The following is a 25927-nucleotide window of genomic DNA, read 5'->3' on the forward strand; positions in this document are numbered from 1 at the left end:
GCAAACTTAACGGAAGAGCGGTTCACTGGTGTTCCATGGACAAGAATCCATGAACCGCATTATTTGACTGTTATCCAAGGCTGCACGATATTTTAAAACCATTTAAAAATCATAATATAGCGTAGCGCTATTGTGAAATTGATTTATGTACTGTATTCTGGTGTATTTACAGATGGCAGTCAGCAGTTCGATCGTGACAGCCAATTGGATGACCAGGAGGACTTGAGTGGCGGCTCGGAGGAGGAGTCAGTGTCTTACTCCGCCCCCATTGATGGGACTCTGTCACGTGACACCAGTGAACCGCTCTTCGAGGCGGATTTCACAACCACACCGCCTGACCCCCAGCCCGACACAGAGGACCTGCTCGGCCTGAACTCTGACCCCTGTCTTTCGGCCGAGAACATTTCTGTGGTGACGGGTTTGAAAAGTTCTGCTAGTAACAGTGATTTACTAAACGATCTGTTCGCCCCTCCATCCAACGCTGCGCCTCCAGCTACCACAGATGACCTGATCGGAGAAGGTACGGGAGAAGATCTGTTCTTCCCCAACACGTCCAGCCAACCGGCACCAACGGCTAATAAAGGTAGAAGAGATTTCCTGCAAGAGTGTTTAAATATAGTGTTCAGTATCAAAAGGTTGCAAGTTTGACTCCTGGAAGGCATGATTCACCTATAATAATAAATATAGATAATAAAGATTAAAGATAAAAAGTCAAAAATCTAAAGAAATGTATATTTTGGTTAAAGAAAATGAAGCCTGTTTTAGGAACAATATTATTTTTGGCATTATGAAAATTTTCCTGACAGCTAATTGATTATTTTTCCTCTGAAATTCTCATTACTGTAATGATAAAAAGTGTATATATTGTATTTATACATTTTTATAAAATTTAATAAATTTGTACATTGTCTTTTATGTATTATGCTGATTTAATTTTTTTATTTGTAATTTATTTGTTTTCTTATTATACATACAGGGTGGGAATGAGCAACAACATCAGCATTACATTTAATTTAATTTAATTTAATTACATTTAATTTAATTGTAGATAATGATGAATATTAATGATAAAAATGATGAAATATTAGAAATATTATAGATAATGATGAAATATTGCCATAGTATTATTTTCATTATTGTATTACAAAAATGAGAATCATCAATGAATATAATGAAAATAGCAGATCCACTGAACACTATTTTAATATAAAAATAAATTAAAATAATTTGACCAAAATTAGCTCTTTTCTTTTATGTAAAATAAAATAAAATAAATTATTTTGATGTTTGGGTAAATATCACCCAGACATGTTCTTTGATATTTTAATAATAAATTTAATATTTGTATAATTTTTCATTTTTCTTTCTGTAGACTTCTTTGACCCCTTTGGTGTGGGGTCAGCGTCTTCAGGGTCAGATCTGTTTGGTGACCTCTTGGGGTCAGACGGTGGAAGTAGTGGGTTCAAAGCTCCGCCTCCTGCATCCAACTCCAGCCTCTTTAACCTCAGTGAGTTCTGCTCCGATTTACATATGAATCAAAGTAGTGTACTAATAAATCATTGGTATCACTTTACAAGAAGGTTTCATTAGTTAACATTAGTTAATCATTTTAGTTAACATGAACTAAGAATGAACAATACTTCTACAGCATTTATTAATCTTAGTTAAGGTTAATTTCAACATTTACTAATACATTATTAAAATCAAATGTTGTATTTGTTAACATTAGTTCATGCACTGTGAACTAACATGAACAAACAATGAACAGCTGGATTTTTATTAATTAACATTAACAAAGATGAATAAATACTGTAACATTTGTATTGCTCACGGTTAGTTCATGTTTGTTAATGCATTAAATAATGTTAACAAATGAGGCCTTATTGTGAAGTGTTACCAAATCATTGTTTTATTATTTTAAAAAAGGACAAAAAAAGTTGTGGTTATTAAGAGCAATGTTTGTTTTGAGTTAAAGGGATACTCCACTTTTTTTGGAAATAGGCTCATTTTACAACTCCCCCAGAGTTAAACACTTGAGTCTTACCGTTTTCGAATCAATTCAGCCGATCTCCGGGTCTGGCGGTACCACTTTTAGCATAGCTTAGCATAGATCATTGAATCGGACAGGACCATTAGCATCTCTCTCAAAAAAATGACCAAAGAGTTTCGATATTTTTCCTGTTTAAAACTTGACTCTTCTGTAGTTACATCGTGTACTAAGACCGACGGAAAATGTAAAGTTGTGATTTTCTAGGCTGATATGGCTAGGAACTATACTCTCATTCCTGCGTAATAATCAAGAAACTGCGTCATATCATTACGCCTGCTGGACTCATGGTACGGCCGCAAAGTTTCTTGATTATTACGCAGGAATGAGAGTATAGTTCCTAGCCATATCAGCCTAGAAAATCACAACTTTTCATTTTCCGTCGGTCTTAGTACACGATGTAACTACAGAAGAGTCAAGTTTTAAATAGGAAAAATATCGAAACTCTTTGGTCATTTTTTGAGAGAGATGCTAACGGTCCTGTCCGATTCAATGATCTATGCTAAGCTATGCTAAAAGTGGTACCGCCAGACCCGGAGATCGGCTGAATGGATTCGAAAACGGTAAAACTCAACTGTTTAACTCTGGAGGAGTTGTAAAATGAGCCTATTTCCAAAAAAATTGGAGTATCCCTTTAAAAGGGATAGTTCACACAAAAATGAAAATTTTCAGAATTAAAATTTTTGGGTGAACTATCCCTTTTTTTTTTCTTTTTTTTTTTACTATTTTACGTATAAATAAACATTAGTTTAAGTTCTTTGGTGTTTTTAAAGTAAATGTCAGGGTGTCTGAAAGTGTCTTTCATAAAATATTTCATAAAATTAATATTTATAAAATATTTTGCCAGATAAGTTAGCAAGCGAGACTCCGAAGATGACATCATCAGCGAGTCAGCCTGACCTGTTAGGTGGGTGGGACAACTGGACCACAGGTGGAACCAGCACGACTATTAACATGACCACCGCTGCCAGCAAACCTACTATGAGTGGTAGTCAAACATTCAATCATTCTTTCATTCAGACAACCAGACCTTAAATCAGTCAGAACAGTTACTTGGTTAAGTTGGTAACGCTTTACAGCAGACTAATTTGTTAACTTTAGTTAATACATTAACTAACAATAATATCAGCATGAAAAGGAAGTTTCCTATTGTTTTCTTCTTCCCTATTGATGTATATCCGAGTAAAACAGCTTCTCGAATGATGTAGGGACTTGACTTTGCTCATTGGGTGGTTGATTGGATGGTTGTGGTTTGCTATTGGTGGATCTCATGTGAGTGACAGGTTGTCCCGCCCTCACGCCAGTAAACGCATCATCAGAGAAGAGAGGAGTTGTCCGTTATTTTGATAAAAGATTACGAGGGCATATTTTTTTTTTTTTTAAATAAACATGTTGACAGATAAAGCATTTATAATAAACACTGCAATATTCCATGAAAAATATAAATTTTCTAGTTTGATTTCATGGAGACTTTAACTAACAAATATATTTTACTGCATTTATTAAACTGTCTATGTTAGTTAATAAAAAATGTACTTGTTCATGTTGGTATTGGTAACAGTAATAACTTTTGATCTTTAACTCTTTCCCCACCATTGCCAATTTCCGTCATTTGAAACAACTTTTTCCCGCCATTGACGGAAATTTTCCGGCTTTCCGTGTTGTCACTGTTATACGGTAGGGGGCGCTATTACGCATCTTCTGAAATAATACGGAATCTCCTGCTCAAAAGACTTGTGAAGAAGCGGAAACAAGCGATATCATATGTAAGCAGATGCATATGTAAAATATGATCATCAACATTAAAAAGCATGTAAATCAAAACTACCTAATGTTACCAATGAAATGTTGACCCAGGATAAGCTATAGGACTGTGAAGCTTTGGGGGTGTTGATGGACTCGATCTACTCCATCTGTGTTTTGATCATCGATCTGAATCTGATCCACACGTGTGTTTATTTTCCTGCTTTTTGCTCATTTCATATTTTATTTTTATGAAACTTGCCCACATTCAAGTGTTGATAAAAAAATAAAAAAAAGAATGCATGAAGCTAGAATAAAAAGCAGAGGCTTTGTTCTTTCTTTTTATATATATATTGCATGTTCAGATATTCATTCAACATAATGTTCTGGGGGCCATGACAATTTTGTGAATATGATGTAAAATGCTGGCGGTGGCTGGCAAGTTTTTAAAAAACCCTGGCAGGGAAAGAGTTAAAATCCACAAAAAAAGTAATGCACAGGGAAAAGCCATTACAAAGTCTCCATTGAGCTCATTAATTCTACATTCACTTACTGCATGATTTAATCATCGTTCTGAATCCGATCTGGATGTAGTCTTTGACAAAAACTTGTTTTTCTCAGCTTTTTGCTCAAAATATAGCTTTTTTTTTTTTATCAAACTCACCCACATTCAAGTGTTGATAAAAAAAGAATGCATGAAGCTAGAAGAATGCTTTTTTTTTTTTTTAAAGCAGAGGCTTTGTTCTTTCTTCTGACATATTGCATGTTCAGATATACAACAAAATATTCTGGGGGCCATGACATTTTTGTGAAAATTATCAAAAATGCTGTCGGTGGCTGGCAACTTTTTTCCAAAACACTGGCAGGAAAGAGTTAAAATTGAGATTAACTTTAAGAAGAATAAATGCTAGATAATAGAAATAGATTTCATTGTTAGTTCATGTTAACTAATGTATTTAAAGAATTTGAACAAATGAAACCTTACTGTAAAGTGTTACCATTAAATGTAACAATAACCCTGTTCATACAGTCAAACACTTCCTATGTTTACCGGTCAATCAGCTAATACGATGTTCTGGTTACTTGTTAGAATACTCATAATCCAGTCATTGCAGCCCATAAAGTGTTTAAAAAGTTTATTTTTGAACCCATCTTTCTTTGTGCAGCCTCAGGACTCTCATCTTTCTCCAAGGCCAAATCTCAGAGCTTTGACCCCTTCGCAGACCTGGGCAACCTGCCCTCAACACTACCTGGTATGTTTTTCTGTATTAAATGTCAGTGTTGACCCTTTATAAGACTACTTTGTCATATATCATATCATGTAACTAACACTGATTTGTGTTTAGGCTCGTCCAGCACTGGTTTCTCTGGTCCAGGTTATAAAGCTAAAGCGGCGCCCTCTGCTGGTGGCCCAAAGAACTCAAGTCAGCAGTGGCAGCAGAACCCTCGGCCCTCATCTGGCCCGAATAAACCCTGGATGCCTCTAAACTCAGCGTCCAGGCAGCAAACCCAGCCCTCCAAACCTGTTCCCCAACCGGCTAAACCAAACTACGTCCCCAGCTTCAGTGTGATCGGTGGCCGAGAAGAGAGGGGGATCCGTGGGCCGTCCTTTGGTAAGGCTTCTGAACAAATGCATGAAAGTTGCAATTTTGAAATTATGCCATTTCTAATAATTGTTTGAGCAAAGAATATTCAATCTGTTTGTGCATGTTTCTGCAAAGTTACAAAGTCCATGGCAAAAGATGTGAATGCCTGAAACGCCTCGTTTGTAGTCCTGCCATTATTTCCGTGACTTAAGGCCCCGATATACTCATTAGGAAGTTCTTTTTTGTTCTTCGCTTAGGGATAAAAATAAGTTTGAAATACCTTAGCAGTGGTATAGAGGGTATGCTCTGACGTCTCTTTACCGCAGGAACACGCAGCCTCAGCCAGACTGAGTGGTAAAAGAGCTGCTGCATGACCCGAAAATGCGAGTAAAACAAATGATAATCAGTCTAAACTAAAGGTTAGACTTGATAGTGTTCCTTACAACTCACCAAAGATCCAGTGATCCATGGATATTGACATGCCACCAGGAATCGTGTTTCCTGACATTTATATGTGCCTGATTTCGACGCCAGGGAAATACATAAAGCAAATTTGCCTGTGAATACTTTATGTAAATACGATGTAGGTTGTTTCTGTGACAGCGGCGAGAAAGCATCTGATCATAATAGATCATAAAACAATGTCGCTTTCAATTAGTATAACAACTTCAGTTTCTACTAAAAAGCAGGTCTCCAGTGTTTTTACTTGTGGGCGTCTGACGGACTGAACCGGAGAAATGAACTGGAAAAGATTTCCACGTCAAAGAAGGCGGAGCCTCAGAGCCACACCTATCTATTACATAATCGCCACAGAGCAATGGTATTTGAAGGTGTTTACCAGCTAGACTAGAGCGAACTTTTCAAAAAATTGGGCCTGATTTTGTTCAAAATGATGGCAAACCATAGTTTATTCTTCAATTTCACTTGAAATATATAAGGCTCTTTAGCTACATCACCTTGTTATTTGCATAAAACTTGCCTTCTCACTGCTTTGGACCGCACTTGTGATTTTTGCTATCGTTATTGGGTAAAGTAAAGTAGGTAAAGTAATGATAACACCACTGCCACATTCTGTCCAGCGCACCTTCCTTTCCTTCACAGCGATGCGCTTTCGTTCCTCCCTAAAAGCCCAAACTTAACATCCAAATCAGCCAAATAAGTGAGTGTGGTAAAATACAGTGTACTGTTGCTAAACTACGGGACATGTTTGATATCAAACTGTGTTGATAAAACTGCATTAAGCCTTAAAAGAGACACTGTTCCCCAGGAGGCGTTCTCGAGTCAGAGCCGAACGTGGAGAAGCTAATGGACTTCAGATACGAGCCTAAACACACACACACACACACATTTTTGGAGAGTATTCACAAAACACTGTGGTTGATGTCTTAAGTAAATGTACACAGGAAGATTTAATTTGAATCGTTGAGCTATATATGCATAAAAAAGACAAGTAAACAGTAAGTAATAAAAGAAGAACAAATAAACAAATTGCAAACAATAGCACAAATAAATAAAAATAAATATAAAGAGGCTGATCAAATAAACATGGCTTTACGTTTCTCAGGTGTGTCTAACAGTATATTCAGGAGAAAAAAATACCACAGAAATGAAAGTAATCTAATGTAAAATAAGTAAGGGTTAATGCCCTTCGAGGTGTCCATTGTCAGGTATTAATGGACGATGGCGAGGCGTGAACCGTCCGACGGTTAAGTGTAAGTCCATTAATACCTGACAATGGACACCTCGTCGTGCATTAACCCGCTTATACCATGGTCACTTGCCAAATAACACATTTTTAAAACATTAGTTTATATTTTAATTAGTTTTACAATCGAAATCTAAAGTTTTTACAAACAATAACTTGGTTTCCCTGGTTACGCCTGACGGTTTATTTAGCAACCGGAGATATTTATAGTCCGCTCAGCTCGTAGAACCCTTCAGTTTACTGCCTGTTGCTATGGTTACTCACAGCTGATGTAGCCAGCGCATTTATTTATTAATTTCGAACGGTAAACAGTCAGTTTCACCAGAACTCCTTTACTAGGTGTCTTTTTAATGGACACCCTGCAGCCAATCAGAATCGAGTATTTACCCAGACCATGGATAGTTTTCATTTCATACGGATTAATGCTTAGAATTAAAGTTAAAAGTTATTCAGTCAAGAGCAGCGAGTGATTTTCTGTCTTTTGCAGCAGGTTTATTAGGCTGCCGTCACTTTAAGAGCGTGCGCACGGATCCAATATACTGTTACACAACATGCGTTTTCTCTAACTAGTTACATTCCAAAACTGACTGTATTTTCCTGAATACTTTTTGGCATTTTTACATAATTTTGTATGTATTTGACCGTTTAAGCGCAATAAGCCACGAAAAAGAAGTCAAGTTTGTACTCGAGAGCTGCTTGAGAGACGGCTTTATGAGAGAGATCTTATATAGATCATGATGATACTCAGAGAGTACGTGATTTCGGATGCAGCGAGAGCGTTTCATGCAGAGAGTGACGTGAGCAATAATTGCCATGGGCGATTTGGAGCGTTTATGATGCACTAATACATTTCATAAATGTGTTGTGGTTGTTATTGTCTGCTTTTGTTGTACAGACTGTTTCTGTCCTTTAGGTCCGAAGCCCAAAGTGAAAGAAGACGACTTTGAGGATCTTCTGTCCACACAAGGTTTTGGCTCCAAACCTGACAGGAAGACGCCCAGAACTATTGCTGAGATGAGGAAGCAGGAGCTGTCTAAAGACATGGACCCTCTCAAACTTCAGGTACAGATGAGCGTTTAGCACAGTTTCTCAAGAACAGATTTCCTGGTGGATGTGGTTTGGGCTTGATGATGATGTTTGTACGTTAGATCTTAGATTGGATCGAGGGGAAGGAGCGTAACATCAGGGCTCTGCTCTCCACACTGCACACGGTCCTGTGGGAAGGAGAAACCCGCTGGAAGCCCATCAACATGGCGGATCTAGTCACACCTGACCAGGTGAAGAGGGTCTACAGGAAGGCTGTGCTTGTTGTGCACCCAGACAAGGTATGAGATGTTTACATTACAGCAATGCTCAAAAAGCAAGAAAGTATGAGAATGTGTTTCATTTTTTTCATCAAAATGTATAAACTTGGTCTCTGAAAAAAAAAAATCTGCTGACAGAGATAATGCTATACGGGCGGAGAAAATCTTTTTAAAGGAACACGCCAACTTTTTGGGACTTTAGCTTATTCACCGTATCCCCCAGAGTTATATATGTCCATACATACCCTTCTCATCTCCGTGCGTGCCGTAACTCTGTCTGACACCACCCACCGCTAGCCTAGCTTAGCACAAAGACTGGAGGTAAATGGCTCCAGCTAGCATACTGCTCCCAATAAGTGACAAAATAACGCCAACATTTTCCTATTTACATGTTGTGATTTGTATAGTCACAGCGTGTACGAATAACAAGGTCACAAATAATAGTGTCAGTGCAGTCATATCAATAATATTTCTGAATATTAAGTGTCTCCTTCAATTTAAATGTTTTATTTATTGCCTGGATGGATGCATTTCAATTATTTGTTTATTATGTGTTTTTTTAATTTATTGTTTTTCTTATTGTTTATTTAGTTTTAAATAATTTGTTTTTTTTAAGCAATATTTTGATTATTATTATTAAGCATTATATGAATAATTTGTTTGGATAAACATATTTGACAGTAATACAAATATAAATGTATATGAATACAAGTATTATTTTCATTTCATTTTAGACATGATCGTTTGGGGGCGGGGTTTGTCAAGAAAATAATAATTAAAGAAATATGTTAATTATAGTTAATGTGTTAAGCAATATAATTATTGCAAATCTTAATTAATAATAATAAAAGTATTGTTTCCATTTCAGACATGACCATTTGTCAAGTGTTTTTTTGTTTTTGGTCAAGAAAATAATAATGAAAGCAACGTTAATTATAATTAATATACTAAGCAATATATTTTTAATCAGTAATACAAATCTGAATTAATATTAATAAAAGTAACAGTTTTATTCTGCATATTTCGAGTTTCGCTCTTAAACTGTTTACTGGAAGCAGTTTAAAGTTGCTTATTTTGATTAACAATTATGAAGGTAAAAAAAAAAAACCCATGTTTTAAAGGATTAATCGTTCACTATAAATCCAGTTATCTGCATTAAGAAAATAAAGTCAATTTTGATTTGATTCTTACTTGATTCTCTCTCTCTCTCCGGTCTTCAGGCCACAGGTCAGCCGTACGAGCAGTACGCTAAAATGATCTTCATGGAGCTGAGCGACGCCTGGTCCGAGTTTGAGAACCATGGATCCAAAGCCCTGTTCTGAACACGCTCAGTGAGCGTCTCCCCTACAGGCACAGCGCTCTCTCTCTCTCCACACACACACACGCACACACACACACACACACACGCGCTGAGAGAGAGGCTGGCTGTGGAACAGATCAATCACAGGAAGAAAACAGACCTCTTATGTTTGAGGAACGGACAGATCTCTTCCTGAACTACCACACACTCTCCTGAGTGAAACCTGTAGCGTTGGAGTTCTCCTCCTTCAAAAGGGGACCGTGCTAGCATCCTTTTGGCAAACACACTAACACACACACACACACACACACACACACACACACACACACACACCTGAGACTACAGTCTGTGTCTTGCACTTCAAAAGAGCTTGAAAACTGATGGTTTCTGGGATGAAGACCGACATGATTATCGCTGATCTATTTTATGCCATTCTATGCATCACACTTTTGTCATTCTTTTGTTTTCACCTTTTTGTTTTTCAATCAGTGTGGTTTGTCGATTAACTGATGTAAATATTCACTCGACTCCTGTGTGTGTGTGTGTGTGTGTGTGTGAGGGTGGATCGTGTTCATGTGAAGCGAAAGCAGAGGTTTTGACGTCTCTGTTGGACTTTTCATCACTTTCACTGCAGTTTCATCATGTTTTCACTGATCTCAAGTGTTACTTCTCTCCAGGCGCCTCATTGGAAGGTGTTGTTTGTGTATTTGTAGGTTCAGGGCTCATTTTCTGCAGGTATTCCAGTGACCGAGAAGAAACTTAACTTCAACAAAACCTCGGAGCTCTCCATACATTTTTTTTTTTTTTTTTTTCTCAACAAGGACCAATCAGAAATGTCTGTCTTATTTATTGTTTTGAAAGCTGTACATGGCTAATGGATGGATATAAAAAGGACTAAAATATCAAATTTATTGTAAACGATGAAACAAGCTGAGCATTTTGCAAAACTAAAATCATTCCAAAGCATCTACTAATATGAATGTGCTTTTTAAGATTATTGCTGGCAATTTGGAATGTAATTGTCTTTCTTTTTTTTGTATTCCTTGTACTATTATCCTATTTTCAATGTGTTAGCAAGTCTTCACAATATTTTATTTGATGTTTCCACATCCTCTTAATAATGACACTAGAAAGGTCGCACCAATCCCTCGGGGTCATCAGGCCAAATTCAGATGTACCCATATCCAAATGTTTAAAAAAAAGTAAAAAACTTATTAGACAATGATGTTAGGGTGGAAATTAATTAGTGTTGTTTTTATAAATATAGCTTCCAATATTTTTGTTATAGAAAAATCTGAGGACTGGAAGAAAATGCTCTATGATTTAGACCGGGACCTTCTGAGATTGTCCACGTACGAGACTTGCAACACAAGAGGCGATACAGTCGGACTGAACAAAACCGAATCCTTCCATCTGTTACTGGGGGTTTTTGCGGCTGCTGTTGAGAGGACTGATTGGCTGGTTCAGATTGTCGGTTCGTTTTGTGTGATTTTTGGAAACGTTTCAACTTATTCACCCTCCACCAAAGTCATAAATGGTCATAAATGTTTCAAACTGGAGTGTGGCGTTTCTGTTCAAAATCTGTACTGGTTGTGTTTAACAGGTTCGGAATTAAATGAATGACTTTGTTCAGTCTAAATAAATGTCCTTATACTTATGGGTAAGATAAGTATATATTCGCAGAATAAGAATATGTAAGAAAATAAACAATGCTGCTGTATTTTGGTGGAGAGTGAATATTTTTTTGTTAATAATGTCACAGTTTTCTTTCTCAGCTTTCCTTTGGATGTAAAACTACTGTTTCTCACCAGATGCCTCCTGCAATGGAGAACAAAATCATAACACCACGGTCTTAAAAGATTTTTTTTGTCTTTATTTTCTTTTGACCAATAAACCATAATCATGGTTTTGGGTTTAGATTGTCTTTTATTTTATTTCTTTTAAGCATTAGTCTGTATGTCACCTAATGATACAAATGTGAGTATTTATATAAGTTAAATTCCTTAATATCTTCAAGTATGGCAATACGATATGCATTTTATTAATACAGTTGAATGTATGCAGAATTGTGCACATCATGCACGTTGTCTAAATGCATGAATTATATTTCAATATATATTTACCTCAGTTGATCAGTTTAAACATTTGACATTGATTTTAAAGTATGCAACACTAGTACACCGTGTGGTCTCAGGTTCACGCAGCATCACACGTCATTTGCGTCAGAATGCGCAGATCTGTGACATCATCATCATTGACCACAGTGCTCTTATTATGAAATTAGAAATTTACATAATTAAAACATCAAATCGATTTAATCCGCTTAACCTACAACCAACATAATTTAACTTTAATCTATAACTATTGCCAAATTATAATACTATCTCAGATGTATAACCCATACATACAGAATAATTTTAATCAAGCTTGGGTGAACGAATTACCCATTCTAGCAGTTGCGCTACAAGTCTATCAATACTACACATCCAAAATGGACTAGCGTTAAATGTAAGACCATCATCCATGCAGCAGATCTCTTGATCACCAAACCTGCTCTAATCATCTCGGGTTTAACCGATCATATAAGGAAAACTGACAGGATCACATGAAGAGTTCGCTTGCTTGTTGATGGTCGACTGGTTGTTCGCGATGTGTGAAGTAAACTACTAAAGCAGGCATTAGGCCTTTATATAAAATAAAAGTCCCGTTGCAATGATTTACAACGACCACTAGGGGGCAGCCACGTGTTACTTACTGATGAATGCAGAGTTAACAGAACGAGAGCGTATTGTTTTTCCTCTTCATCGTTCTAAATATAAATGTCCTAATGTTTAAAAACGTATATATTCTGATTTATATCCATTTATATCACAGTCATGTAGCAGTCAGTTTATTTTATCCAGTGACTTACAAATGAAAAATAAGTGCAAGACCGAACAATATTAGCGCTACAATATTGAATTTCAAGAGTAAACCACAGTACACACGCAAACAGCTTGTTTTATTTGTAAAATACTTAATTCAATGTTTTGATCATATTGATTTGGTATAGTGCTTTTTAAAATATAGCACATTCCAAAATGTAAAAGGTGGGGATTATAATTATGATTATAATTAAGAATTACAGCATTCTAGTTTAGTATTGTGAGATGAGAGGACATCCAAAGTTGAGTGATGTGACAAGGCTGTATGTCAACTTTTTTTTACACATAGCACTGGTGCTACAGACAGAGGTTGAAAGTTCTGAAAGTACAGAGGTTCAAAAATAGTTTTTAGACAAACTTTTTATTTATTTGCTAAAAATGGAAGAGTGCAGAAACATAACACCTCTTGCACATCAAAGTTGAACAGATCTGTGGGCAGACATCACTAAATAAAAACTCTTGTTTGCAAGCTAGCACTAACCCATGACACTCCTCTATGAGACTAATACTGTCAACAGTTGCATCTTTTCTTTAGTTTAGTGCAGTGTGTGTGTGTGTGTGTGTGTGTGTGTGTGTGTGTGTGTGTGTGTGTGTGTGTGTGTGTGTGTGTGTGTGTGTGTGTGTGTGTGTGTGTGTGTGTGTGTGTGTGTGTGTGTGTGTCACAGATCTAGCATGTCTGCTGGCCACTCCACTGGACAAAATGACTCAATGCAGCCGGGACACGAGTTTTAATCACACAATAGACTACAGCTACCAAGTATAATAGCAGTGCGCCATCAATCTCACACGTAAACAAGCACTAGCCTATCTCTTCACACTATTAAGCGGCTGTGTTATGAACGTGCAAAACTGTATCGCACGTGTGCTACAGTGGAACATTTATTCATCGCACAGACCAATTTTTTTGACATATATGTCACACTGTACAGCCCTGTGTGGTGATGAGGAACATCCTATTGACAGCTGAAGTTATAGGTGGAGAGTTGATAGGATATTTTTTAGCTCAAAAAGACCATTGTGTGGGTGGAGACACAATGTTTAGTGCAATAAGGCTTAAAAAATAAAATAAAATAAAAAAATCAATAAAACAAAAGTCACTCTTTTTTTCTTTTCTGCTTTGATCTAAAACAGCAACGCATTATGAAGAATTTGCTCAATTTAAAGAAGACGTAGAGGACTACAGTCAGGATAGTGAAAAGAAAAGCGAACACATCCAGACAGTGGTACTGGTACCAGGTAAGGTTGTGTGCTTCTACACGCAGGTGTTTAGCGCCTTTATTGCGCATGACGAACTCAATCCAGAACACAGACTCGTCCAAAGGCTTCATTGGTCGGTCGTGATGAATCCTGGACAGACGCGTTGCATTCTCTTTATACCTGCAGAGATTAAGACAAATACAATAATGTCTGTGTTTACTGTGTCTGTGTAGTCGTGCAACGGAGAACATAGACTGACAAGAGTCAGATATGATATGAGTGACTCACGAGGGGTCGTTAATGACGGCATTGAGTCCATCCACCAGCTCTTGCGGCTGCATGGTCTTTATATTGTCTATAACAACAGCAGCACCCTTGGCCTTCATATGAGCTAAATTATCTGGCTGGTCACCAAACATGGGGATCCCAACCATTGGAACAGCATGATATATGGCCTCATATATGCCATTAGTGCCTCCATGAGTGATAAATGCTCTGGTTTTGGGATGGCCTGAATCAGGAGACAAATATGGATAAACAAACAATGAAAAAGCAAAAGTTGTTGGGACAAACTCCAAATTACACAACCAGACTCAAAAAGAACAATTTAGACAACTCAAATAATAAATTGCTGTATAACCTACTGAATAATTAACGTAAGGGCTCCCATTGTTACCTTTAGTGTATTTTTTTTATTATTTTTTTTTAAATAAAAAAGTCGCATACAATCACAAATTATAATACAAACCCAATAAATCATTCTGCGGGATCCACTTATAGGTTCTGGTGTTTTCACCAAGAGTATCTGGCTTCTCTCCACCGTATCGCCATAAGACCTGCAACACACACACGTGCAGAACCACACACTCAACTGATCAAGTGAGATTATAAAGAAACAATACCTGAGTAAATGTGAATATTCACATTGAATTGTGAAAAATTAAACTACCTTCCCCCATTCCAATCAGATAGAGAAGCAGTGCTTGTGTGTTCATGATATTTGGGTGTTAAGTGTGTAAGAACGGTCAGTTACCTTCTGTGGGATCTGGGCCAGTGCAGAGGCGATCCTGTTGGTCATCTCTTTGGGAATTTTGTCTATCAAGGACCCTAGAGTGAAGACCACAATCCCATCATCCCCTGAGCTCTGTACAAACTCCTCCATGTCCTACACAAAAAACATCATTAACTTGTGCTGTGAAAAAGTGACATTTTTACATATATTTCTACAATTCACAGCAGTTTCCGGGTAAAATAATGGTGCTAAAAGCAATAGTTTTTCCTCACAAATTTCAGGCAAACAACAACAAATGACTTGAGTCATTTCTTTTTAGTAAATCAAAAACATACAGCGCTACCAGTGTAGTTTGATTACTTCCTATGAACCGGTTCTTTTAATGTATAGATTAGAAATATTCAGTTTACTTGAACAGAATCCATTCAGACTGGTCAACGAGTCATCATTTGACTCGCTGAACTGCAAGTTATTTTCTAAACTCCTCTTGGACTTATGATTCAAATGATGCGGACCCTTTTTGTTTTAAGAAATTCAGATCTCCTATCTTCTTAACAGCAAATGAGGTTGAATCTTTAAAAAGACAGATGCACCTTGGGTAAAGGCTTGGCAGGGGTGCAGTGAAGCCCTCCAATGAATTTGAAGTTGGGCAGGAATGGCCGTGGAAACTCAAAATCCCAGTAGGTTCGGATCAACCAGATATCAGCTTTACCCATCATCTCACAATAGGAAGTGGGCCGTCCTGAAATGAAAGATTTAAAAAAACTAAATTAGCTTTTATTTGATGTACAATCATTTTTTCCCCTCCAGCTTATTCAACTCACCAAAATATTCAGTGTAATAGCTGTCCGTTTTTTTCCACAGACTAATGGCCAAAGCATCTTGAGAAAGGTAGAACAGCATATTGAGGATTCGCTCGGTAAAGCTCATCTTGTCTGTGAGTTTACTCATGGCTCCAGGAACAAATGATGGTGGAGCTGGTATCTGACCACACATGCGCTCTAAAGTGTGAGCGATGGAGAATCGTAGCGTGTAAACCAAGGGAATGTCCAGCTTTTCAGCCACAATATCGCTGCACTGGTAGATCGGATCTGACAAAACAACATCAAACTTTCCATTCCGCAATTTGTCCATCAACTTCGGAGATTTCAGAATGCCGTCACAGTGTGCCAGAGACATAGCCTGATGTTTGGACCCAAAGTCGTAAAATTTTATTAGAATCTGCAGCAAGTTTAGCTGATCCATCTCATACACTGAGAAATGCAGAAACTCATCAATGAAGTTTCGCATCTCCTTTACATCCATGGACACGTTAAAGGGCTGGTAGGAGAAGCGATCCGATTCTTCAGCTTTCATGTAGAGAGAGGCATCCGGCACCAGCACTGTGACATCATGTCCCCTGTCAATCAATGCTTCCAACACAATCTTCAGATTGATCCAGTGACTGCCCTCAGTATACCAAACTAAAATATTCCCACACTTTCCAGTTCCAAATACAGTGAGCAGAGAAAGAAAACAGACTATGAGTCTCATGATTGCCAGTGATAAGATTGTGAGATCTTTAGTCTCTTGCCTTCATGTGCTGGACTGTCTGGTATAATTATTAACATTGTAGATTTTAACAAGTCAGGAATCATAAATCAACAGGGTAAAAGGTAGAGGCTAAAGTGTAAAGCAGATAAAGCAGATTCATTCACGTAGCTTTAAAGGGTTCATGAACTGAGAAATCAAAATGTCCTTGAGCTTTTGACATTTAAGAGGTCATCATACTAGAATATCCTGTAAGTTTGATAACTGAAAACGTCCTTGTTAGTCCAAAAACAGGTTTTATTGTAACCAAGCTCAGCGAACGACTCATTGTGGAATGTGCCTCTTTATGACATAATGGTGTAACGAAAGATGGCCTCGGTGGGGAAAAAAACACGCATACTTCATTATTGCAACTTTGGCCCCGCCCACCGGCGTGTTAGTAAGATGTAGGATCACTCCACTAAAACAACATCACCTTCCAAAGGATCCTAATGCTAGGATTGTGCTTATTTATTAAGGATTGTGCCATAAATGTGAAAGTGTGTTTCGTCGGGCCGGGGAAGAGCGACAAGGTAAACAAGGAAGCAGGAAAAGACTATGTTTTTCTAAACTTGCATGTATAATTATGAAACAATCTTTCACTACTTGAAATTTCATGTCAACATATTCACAAATTCACTAAACATTTCTGACAAGAAATCAAGGTAACACTGTAATATTACAGTCCTTATTACACGTTACATGTAGTTACTATAGTAATAACCATAAATTTGTGCATAATTACATGCAACTAACCCTCAACCAAAACCTAACCCTTTACAGGTATAATTATTATTACTCTGTTCTTAAGTGTATAATTACACTGTAACACGGATGCCTTAAAATAAATTGTAACTGAAATTGATTAGGTACTGAAGTCCTGAACCGCAAAAAAAAAAAAAAAAAATCTGTAATTTTTTTTTTTTAAATGCTATCATTTCGAGATTAAAGTCGAAATATTTCGACTTTATTCTCGAAATATTTCGACTTTAATCGAAATATTAAAAGAATAAGAATAAAGTCGAAATGTTTCGAGATTAAAGTCGAAATGTTTCGAGATTAAAGTCGAAATGTTTCGAGAATAAAGTCGAAATGTTTCGAGATTAAAGTCGAAATTTTCGAGATTAAAGTCGAAATGTTTCGAGATTAAAGTCGAAATGTTTCGAGATTAAAGTCGAAATGTTTCGAGATTGAAGTCGAAATGTTTCGAGATTGAAGTCGAAATGTTTCGAGAATAAAGTCGAAATGTTTCGAGATTAAAGTCGAAATGTTTCGAGATTAAAGTCGAAATGTTTCGAGATTAAAGTCGAAATGTTTCGAGATTAAAGTCGAAATGTTTCGAGATTAAAGTCGAAATGTTTCGAGATTGAAGTCGAAATGTTTCGAGAATAAAGTAGAAATGTTTCGAGAATAAAGTCGAAATGTTTCGAGAATAAAGTCGAAATGTTTCGAGATTAAAGTCGAAATGTTTCGAGAATAAAGTCGAAATATTTCGAGATTAAAGTCGAAATGTTTCGAGATTAAAGTCGAAATGTTTCGAGATTAAAGTCGAAATGTTTCGAGATTAAAGTCGAAATGTTTCGAGATTAAAGTCATTGAAAGGAGAAAATTGAAAATAAATCAAAAAAATGCATCAATACCTTTTACCTGAACAGTTTATGGATCGATCTCAACCATGACTTTGCTCTTCTAGGGTTAATAATTACACAGTACCTGCTGGTTGTGGGACACTGAGGGATCACACTGTCGCTGGCAATCATGAGATTCATCGTCGGTTTTCTTTTCTTACTCACTGTGCTCAGCCCTGCAGAATGTGGGAATATTTTAGTTTGGTATACTGAGGGCAGTCACTGGATCAATCTGAAGATTGTGTTGGAAACATTGATTGACAGGGGACACGATGTCACAGTGCTGGTGCCGGATGCCTCTCTCTACATGAAAGCTGAAGAATCGGATCGCTTCTCCTACCAGCCCTTTAACGTGTCCATCGAAGCACAGGACATGCAAGACTTCCTTGAGGATTTTTTACATTTCTCAATGTATGAGATGGATCAGTTAAACTTGCTGCAAATTCATATCAGATTCTACCAGCTTGTCTCCAAAGATCAAGACTTGTGTCTTGCATACTGTGATGGTGCTCTAAACTCTCCAGAGTTGATGGACAAATTGCAGCATGGGAAGTTTGACGTCATGCTGGCCGATCCGATCTTCCCATGCAGTGATATATTAGCTGAAGAGCTGGACATTCCCTTGGTTTACACGCTACGATTCTCCATCGCTCACACTTTAGAGCGGTTGTGTGGTCAGATACCAGCTCCACCATCATTTGTTCCTGGAGCCATGAGTAAACTCACAGACAAGATGAGCTTTACCGAGCGAATCCTCAATATGCTGTTCTACCTTTCTCAAGATGCTTTGGCCATTAGTCTGTGGAAAAAAATGGACAGCTATTACACTGAATATTTTGGTGAGTTGAATAAGCTGGAGGGGAAAACATGATTGTACGTCAAATAAAAGCTAATTTTGTTTTTTTATATCTTTCATTTCAGGACGGCCCACTTCCTATTGTGAGATGATGGGTAAAGCTGATATCTGGTTGATCCGAACCTACTGGGATTTTGAGTTTCCACGGCCATTCCTGCCCAACTTCAAATTCATTGGAGGGCTTCACTGCACCCCTGCCAAGCCTTTACCCAAGGTGCATCTGTCTTTTTAATAGTCTACCAGCTCAAAATCTGAAATTCATGAGACACATGCTTTGAATCATCAAACCAGGAAAAAAAAAGAAAGAAACAAATCTGTATGGTAAACCTGACAGGAATAGTAATAACAGAGGTCGCGTTAGACTTCCGCATTGTCAGTCATTTTGACGGACAGGGTCGTAAAAATTCCGTCATAATCTGTTATTACCGGTTATTTTAATGTTCACATTTTAATGATAATAAGCCATTTAAAAGGCTCTGTTTTGGTTGACATTTTCATTTTTATTCACGTACAGGACAAGCATATACGTAGGCTAGATTATGCATTTATTTATTTATGAAGAGAAAGTTGAACAGGGAATGTGCGTCACTTTTCAGGTTTCATCATGAATGTTTGTGCAATAAATCGCAATAAGCTTTGTGCTTTGTTACTTTTGATATGAAACGAAGTCTCAGCTTTCAGATTCTGTCTATTTTATCAAACAATAAATACCGTTTTAACACTCTTTGATAGCGAGAGATCACTGTAGCGCCTGAGTTCAAGCGAAGTGAACACGATCAATTCCTTCCTCTTTACTACGTTACAGAACGAAATTAACATGAATGAACATCAAAAAATTTGTTGAAAGATACAGTACAATATACCGAAATCCGTATCATGTCTCTCATGTAATCACTCAATCAGTCTTTCAAATGCAGAAAGACAAGAGTTGGGGATAATGGGTTTTTTGAAAGATTCATAAAAATAATCATTAAAAAAAATTAAGTAAATGCTTTGTTCAAAATGCAAAATTTTCCATGTAATTACAGCCTTATAACTAGTTACTTATAACTAGTGGCTGGTCTGTGTGCAACTTCACAAAACTAGAAGACTTTCTGAATGTATATAAGCGATATGCTTTTTACAAAGGAACATTTAAAACATGAAAAATAATAATTAGGGACAATCATTAAAAAAATTTTTTTGCAAACTTTTTTTTACTCACTGTATTTGGATTTACTTCCATTATGTGAATAATATGTAATCATCTAATCAATAAAGTAACTGTAGTCTGATAACGAGTATTTTAAAATGTAATCTAATCTAATTACGGGTGGTGGTGGCGCAATGGATAAGACACATGCCTTTGGTGTGAGAGACCCGGGTTCGATTCCACTGTGAGACACCAATGTGTCCCTGAGCAAGACACTTAACCCCTAGTTGCTCCAGAGGCGTGCGACCTCTGACATATATAGCAATTGTAAGTCGCTTCGGATATAAGCGTCAGCTAAATGAATAAATGTAAATGTAAATGTACAAGTACTTCAATTTTGGAATTTGATCACGTAATCCAGATTACATGTAATCAATTACTACCCAGTAATGCCAAGGTCGTACTTGATATTAAAAACATTGTCGCAAAAAGAGAAGGTACTGAACATCCTTTTTGTGTGTGTGTGTGTGTGTAGGATCTAGAGGAGTTTGTACAGAGTTCAGGGGATGATGGGATTGTGGTCTTCACTCTGGGGTCCATGGTAAACAACATAACCAAAGAGAGGAGCAATACGATCGCCTCTGCACTGGCTCAGATCCCACAGAAGGTTATTTTACCATCCTTACATTCTTCTTTTACGTATTTCGTTCTTTATCATTTCATAGGAGATAAAACACTTCAAGAGAACTCTACCAAAGAAGAAGTCATCAAGTGTGAAATAAAATTAATACTTTACTGAACAAATGGCAAACGTTTCGGTCACATTTGTCAAGCGGGAGGAAGGACGGAAAGAGGAGGAAAAAGTAGAAACTTTGACATGCACTACATTTAACATCAGTCCATCAGCTTGTGGTTCTCTAAAATCTCATTGTCTTTATACACACATCAGTTGTGAGTGTGGTTCTGTTTTTTTATTTGCAGGTTTTATGGCGATACAGCGGAGACAAGCCAGACACTCTTGGTGAAAACACCAAAATATATGATTGGATCCCTCAGAATGACTTATTGGGTTTGTGTTATAATTTGTGATAGTGTATTTATTTAATTTTAAGAAAAATAAAGCAACAATTAGAAGATCTAATTCTAATTTGACATTTACTGCTAACTAACTGAATAATACTACATTCAGTTTAATGCCACAGTCATTTGAATGAAACTCTGGCGCTTCCTACTGAGGTTTGTGACCTTTTGCCAAACATCACAATCTTCTGTGTTTGTCTCCTGATTCAGGCCACCCCAAAACCAGAGCATTTATCACTCACGGAGGCACTAATGGCATATATGAGGCCATATATCATGCTGTTCCAATGGTCGGGATCCCCTTGTTTGGTGACCAGCCAGATAATTTAGCTCATATGAAGGCCAAGGGTGCTGCTGTTGTTATAGACTTCAACAGTATGCAGATTCAAGACCTGGTGGATGGACTCAATGCCGTCATTAACGACCCCTCGTGAGTTGACTGTCATTGTACAATAATGACGAGACTTCAGTGTAGATATTTTGAGGAGTCAATGCTGGTTCTCTTGTTAATACTCAACATTGACAAAATAGATAGATGAACAGTTTATAAAGTATAAAGAGATATATTTGTCTTCATCTCCGCAGGTATAAAGAGAATGCAACGCGTCTGTCCAGGATTCATCACGACCGACCAATGAAGCCTTTGGACGAGTCTGTGTTCTGGATTGAGTTCGTCATGCGCAATAAAGGCGCTAAACACCTGCGTGTAGAAGCACACAACCTTACCTGGTACCAGTACCACTGTCTGGATGTGTTCGCTTTTCTTTTCACTATCCTGACTGTAGTCCTCTACGTCTTCTTTAAACTGTGCAAATTCTTCATAATGCGTTGCTGTTCTAGATCAAAGCAGAAAAGAAAAAGAAAAAACGAGTGATTAATTTTGACTGACACAAAAATAAAGTTCATATATATATATGCATCTTGTTGATTATATATTTTTTTTGCTTTAGTGTGCCAGTAAGAAACATCAGTTTATGTCTCCAATTAATTGTAATAATCCAGATGCTTAATTTCAAAGAAGAAAAAGTGAAACCGGGACATCTGGACCATATTGCCCTGAAGTGTGTACTTTTGAATGAATACGTTAGCACTTTACATGACTCATTTATTGGTTAAAGTTTGTATACTTTGGTAAATTATGATACCTGGTCTCACAGACTCTAAATCTACTTACCGTGTTCAGCCCTATAGAAAGTGGGAATATTTTAGTTTGCCCTACTAGAGGCAGTCACTGGAACAATCTGAAGATTATGTTGGAAATGTTGATTGGCAGGGGGCACAATGTAACAGGTCTTGTGCCAGATCCTTCATGGATACCAACGAATCGGTTTGCTTTTCCTGCCAGCGCTTCGGTGTATCCGTGACTGCACAGGACATGCAAGACTTCCTTGGTGAACTTTTTGCATTTCTCAGTGTATGAGACTCATCAGCTAAACTTGCTGCAGATTCAAATGAAATTCTACGAGATTCTCTATGGCAGATTACTTTCACATATTCTGGAAATGTCCAACGATTCAGCCATTTTGGTAAGAGATAGTCACTGAAATAAAATTGATACTGGGATTCGAGACGGAGTACAGTTTCAGTACTATATATTTAGGAAATATACCAACTAATCTTAATACTCAAGACAAATACCTACTTAATGTATTATTAGTTGCGAGTAAAAAAAAACAATAACTAAGAAATGGCTCCATGAGAGTCCACCAACAAAAGATGAGTGGATAGTGATTGTAAGTCATATATATGATATGGAAAAGCTGACCTTCTCTTTACGATTAAATATGGATACATTTTACAAGTACTGGTCAAAATGGCTAATGTATAGGAGTAGGGATTGAGCATAAGGAGATATTGTGAGTGTAATGCAAATTATTATTATTTTTATTTCATTTATTATTTTCTCCTTTACATTTTATTGGTAATACTATATTGAGAACCTCTTTTTTTTTTCTTTAGTATGTAAAATACTTATCCAATGAAAACATTCTGGATTTGTATGTTGTATGATGGGACCTTGAACCTTTTATTGACTTGAAAGGACAAATACAATTATTCTCCTCATATTATAATAAAGGAAGGAAAAGAGGGGGGGAAAAAAGAAGGGGAAAAGTTCTTTCTCTCTCCTCTCACTCCTTTGAGACTATTGGGAGAGTAACCCCTGATTTGACATTAACAGTTTATGAACAACATAATTGTATGTTATACCCCTAGTGACCTGTTTGTTCTGTTCTGTTCTTTTGTGTAATCCATATAAAACAATAAAAAATAAAAGTTGAAAAAAAGAAATTCTACGAGATTCTAAACATGAGGACGTAAAGTGAAGAACAAATTGTGGAACTGAAAGTTTCATGATGTTCTGTCAGATCCAATCTTCCCCTGCAACAATAATCCCATTGTTAACTGATCACTGGAGAGAAAGAATGAATAATTAGAAGAATTGGAATAGCGTACATAATTATTTTATGGTGGGTGTTTTTATTTTTAGTTTTTTTTTTGGTGCTTGACATTGGTGATCACTGAAGGGTTTGGTGCGACGTGAGGGTATTTTATTATAGAAATGTCATTTTTGAGTGCACTATTCCTTCAAGCTGTATCAACAGCCTTTGCTGCATAATCTCAAATACCCCAGATAATAATAGTTGTAAACTGTATTAAGGCACTAAGAAGGGAAGTAAACCAGGGGCCGGTTTCACAAAGCTATTTTAGACCGGTCTATAGTGTTAGAAAAGTCAAAAATTTGCTAATGCAAGTTAGACTGTTTCACAAAAATTTAAAGACTTAATTTAGACCAAAACAATTAGACACCTTACCCCCAGGCTAACTTAGGTCTAAGACTCTATGTTATCTTGGCAACCAGCAGTAACAATCAGTTACATTACAAACAGCCAAAAGAAAAGGGAAAATGGCTCATAATTTAAACATTTCTTCTTGTTACTACATTCTCCGCTAAATTTCCCAAGTAAAATGTCCTTGTAACTGGTATACTCCTCCAACAAACACATATTTTCCGCTGGGGTAAACTGCACTGAGCGGTTGAATGCGCTTACTCGATCCGCCATGTTTTTTGTTTTGAAAAGTGTCTTATTTTACCCAGAATGCATTGCAGTGTAGTCCTACTTAAGATAGTCAAAGTCTTTAGTGCTTCGTGTAATGGTCTGATTTTGATGTCTGTCTGAAGTCTGACTATCTACTATATCTAAAGCCATAGTCAAAGTCTATCTTTGTGAAACCGGCCCAAGAACTTGTTTGTGCAAAAAAAAAAAGAAAAAAAAAGGTCACAATTATACTACGAACCCCACAAAAAATTGTGATATGGATAAAAGCGTCTAATAAATGTAAGAGTAACCTGCCACCGACTTTGCAAAAGCTCTTTAATTTGATCATATCCATTTTAAACTATTCCTTGTGAAATGGGCTTACATTTTTCACAATCTGATGTCTTTGGAATCACATCTCCGATAGTCATTAGAAATTTTCCAAAAACAGCAGTTTTGATCCTGTTTATTTATTTTGAAGGGTAGTTTTTTTTGCTTAATGAAGATACAGTTGGGGTAAAGTAGGCCAATTATACCATTAACCCATTTTTATTTAGGCCCTATAAGCCATCCCATGTAGCAATGAGCAAGTTTTGCACATGTAAAGCACAGCTTATACTACTATATACTATATATTTCTTGGATGAGATACATTTGTATCATTTATATTAGTCTCTTAACACTAGAAGTGCCATGGCGGTCATTTTGACCGTTTTGAATTTTATATCTGCAATAACTTTGTTGAAAAAATAAATAAAATCCTGCCGGTACCTGACTTTTCCTAAAAGTGTCTGTATTTTCATGTAAAATGTTTTTCATATAAATTGCACATAAGGCAAAAAAAACAAATGAACATATTTACCTATTTCGGCCATAGACGGTCATATTGACCGCACTGAATTTCGCGGTATTATTATAGGCTATACCAGGGGTCGGCAACCCAAAATGTTTAAAGAGCCATATTGGACCCGAAAAAAAATAAAAAATCTGTCTGGAGCCGCAAAAAATTAAAAGCCTTATATAAGCCTTATAATGAAGGCAACACATGCTGTAAGTGTCTATATTAGCTTTATTAGCCCCCTAGTATCAAAATGATAAGTAGCCTACAAATACATAATGAGCATTCATGATTAAATGTTTATTTTCCCTGCAGCGCATCCTGGAGAGAATGACGCACCACGTGACTACTCTGCTGTACGATGGTGCTTTAAGTTTAACTTCCATTATAATTTTAATGTATTACGTTTTATTTATTTGTGTATTATTTTTACAACGTGGAAAAACTTTAAACCTTTCACACGTAAGTTTAAAATATTTTTAAAAGTTTTTCAAGGCGACCGTTATTTAGAATGTGTCACTTTATGGTTTCCAAGGTGACGCGTCATTTCGTGTCACGTGACAAACCGCAGCAACAACAGAGCTGAATGAATGATGATCTGCTTTTATGTCATTTTTCCTTTTTTATTCAAAATTTGCACAAATTTGTTAGATATGGCATGAAATATCTGATATTCCGATTGTCAAATATATGCAAGTGGAAGTGTTTTGTTGTTTAAACACCATAACGATCGCGTTAGTTGAGCTGTATGCGCGATGGCCGCAGACGCAGTTCAGAGAATCGGATCTGTTGGATTTACAACACGTGAATTCATCCACTTCTCCCGAAATACATCAAAGTAAGTGGCTGGTAAACTGGGAGAAGAATAGAGTAAACTTTAAAGTTACTTACACAATGTGTATCTGATATGAATAAAACGTGTCTAATTATAATGGAAAGGATTATTGCCTCTTCCTTTAACATCAGTG

The 25927-nt window shown here is 36.8% G+C and overlaps 3 protein-coding genes across 5 annotated transcripts in view; 2 read left to right on the plus strand and 1 right to left on the minus strand.

Moving 5' to 3' along the window:
• gak (cyclin G associated kinase) overlaps positions 1-11591 on the plus strand; it is a 43115-nt gene extending 31524 nt beyond the window's left edge. The window contains exons 21-28 of one of the 3 annotated variants that reach the window (XM_082169478.1): positions 173-583; positions 1373-1507; positions 2895-3035; positions 4957-5043; positions 5137-5403; positions 7977-8143; positions 8230-8406; positions 9606-11591. In XM_082169478.1, the coding sequence (XP_082025604.1) occupies positions 173-583; positions 1373-1507; positions 2895-3035; positions 4957-5043; positions 5137-5403; positions 7977-8143; positions 8230-8406; positions 9606-9707 (1487 nt within the window). In that variant the 3' untranslated portion in view covers positions 9708-11591. The remainder of the gene's footprint in view (positions 1-172; positions 584-1372; positions 1508-2894; positions 3036-4956; positions 5044-5136; positions 5404-7976; positions 8144-8229; positions 8407-9605) is intronic. The other 2 variants (XM_082169479.1, XM_082169480.1) reach the window with 2 other exon arrangements.
• LOC309498638 (UDP-glucuronosyltransferase 2C1-like) lies at positions 10171-16521 on the minus strand. Its single transcript, XM_082169482.1, has 7 exons — positions 15643-16521; positions 15412-15560; positions 14840-14971; positions 14555-14642; positions 14095-14317; positions 12048-13986; positions 10171-12013 (listed from the first exon to the last, which is right to left on the minus strand). Exons 1-6 carry the CDS (start codon positions 16349-16351, stop codon positions 13704-13706), a joined length of 1584 nt encoding a protein of 527 aa, XP_082025608.1. The 5' UTR covers positions 16352-16521; the 3' UTR covers positions 10171-12013; positions 12048-13703.
• A 262-nt stretch (positions 16522-16783) lies between these two features.
• LOC309498637 (UDP-glucuronosyltransferase 2A2-like) lies at positions 16784-21996 on the plus strand. Its single transcript, XM_082169481.1, has 7 exons — positions 16784-16920; positions 18081-18854; positions 18937-19085; positions 20539-20670; positions 20985-21072; positions 21294-21513; positions 21669-21996. The coding sequence occupies exons 2-7, from the start codon at positions 18146-18148 to the stop codon at positions 21955-21957; spliced, it is 1587 nt and encodes a 528-aa protein (XP_082025607.1). The 5' UTR covers positions 16784-16920; positions 18081-18145; the 3' UTR covers positions 21958-21996.
• The last annotated feature ends 3931 nt before the right edge of the window (positions 21997-25927 follow it).

The sequence above is a fragment of the Leuciscus leuciscus genome (assembly GCF_965113295.1).
Source record: "Leuciscus leuciscus genome assembly, chromosome: 5".
Classification (NCBI taxonomy): domain Eukaryota; kingdom Metazoa; phylum Chordata; class Actinopteri; order Cypriniformes; family Leuciscidae; genus Leuciscus; species Leuciscus leuciscus.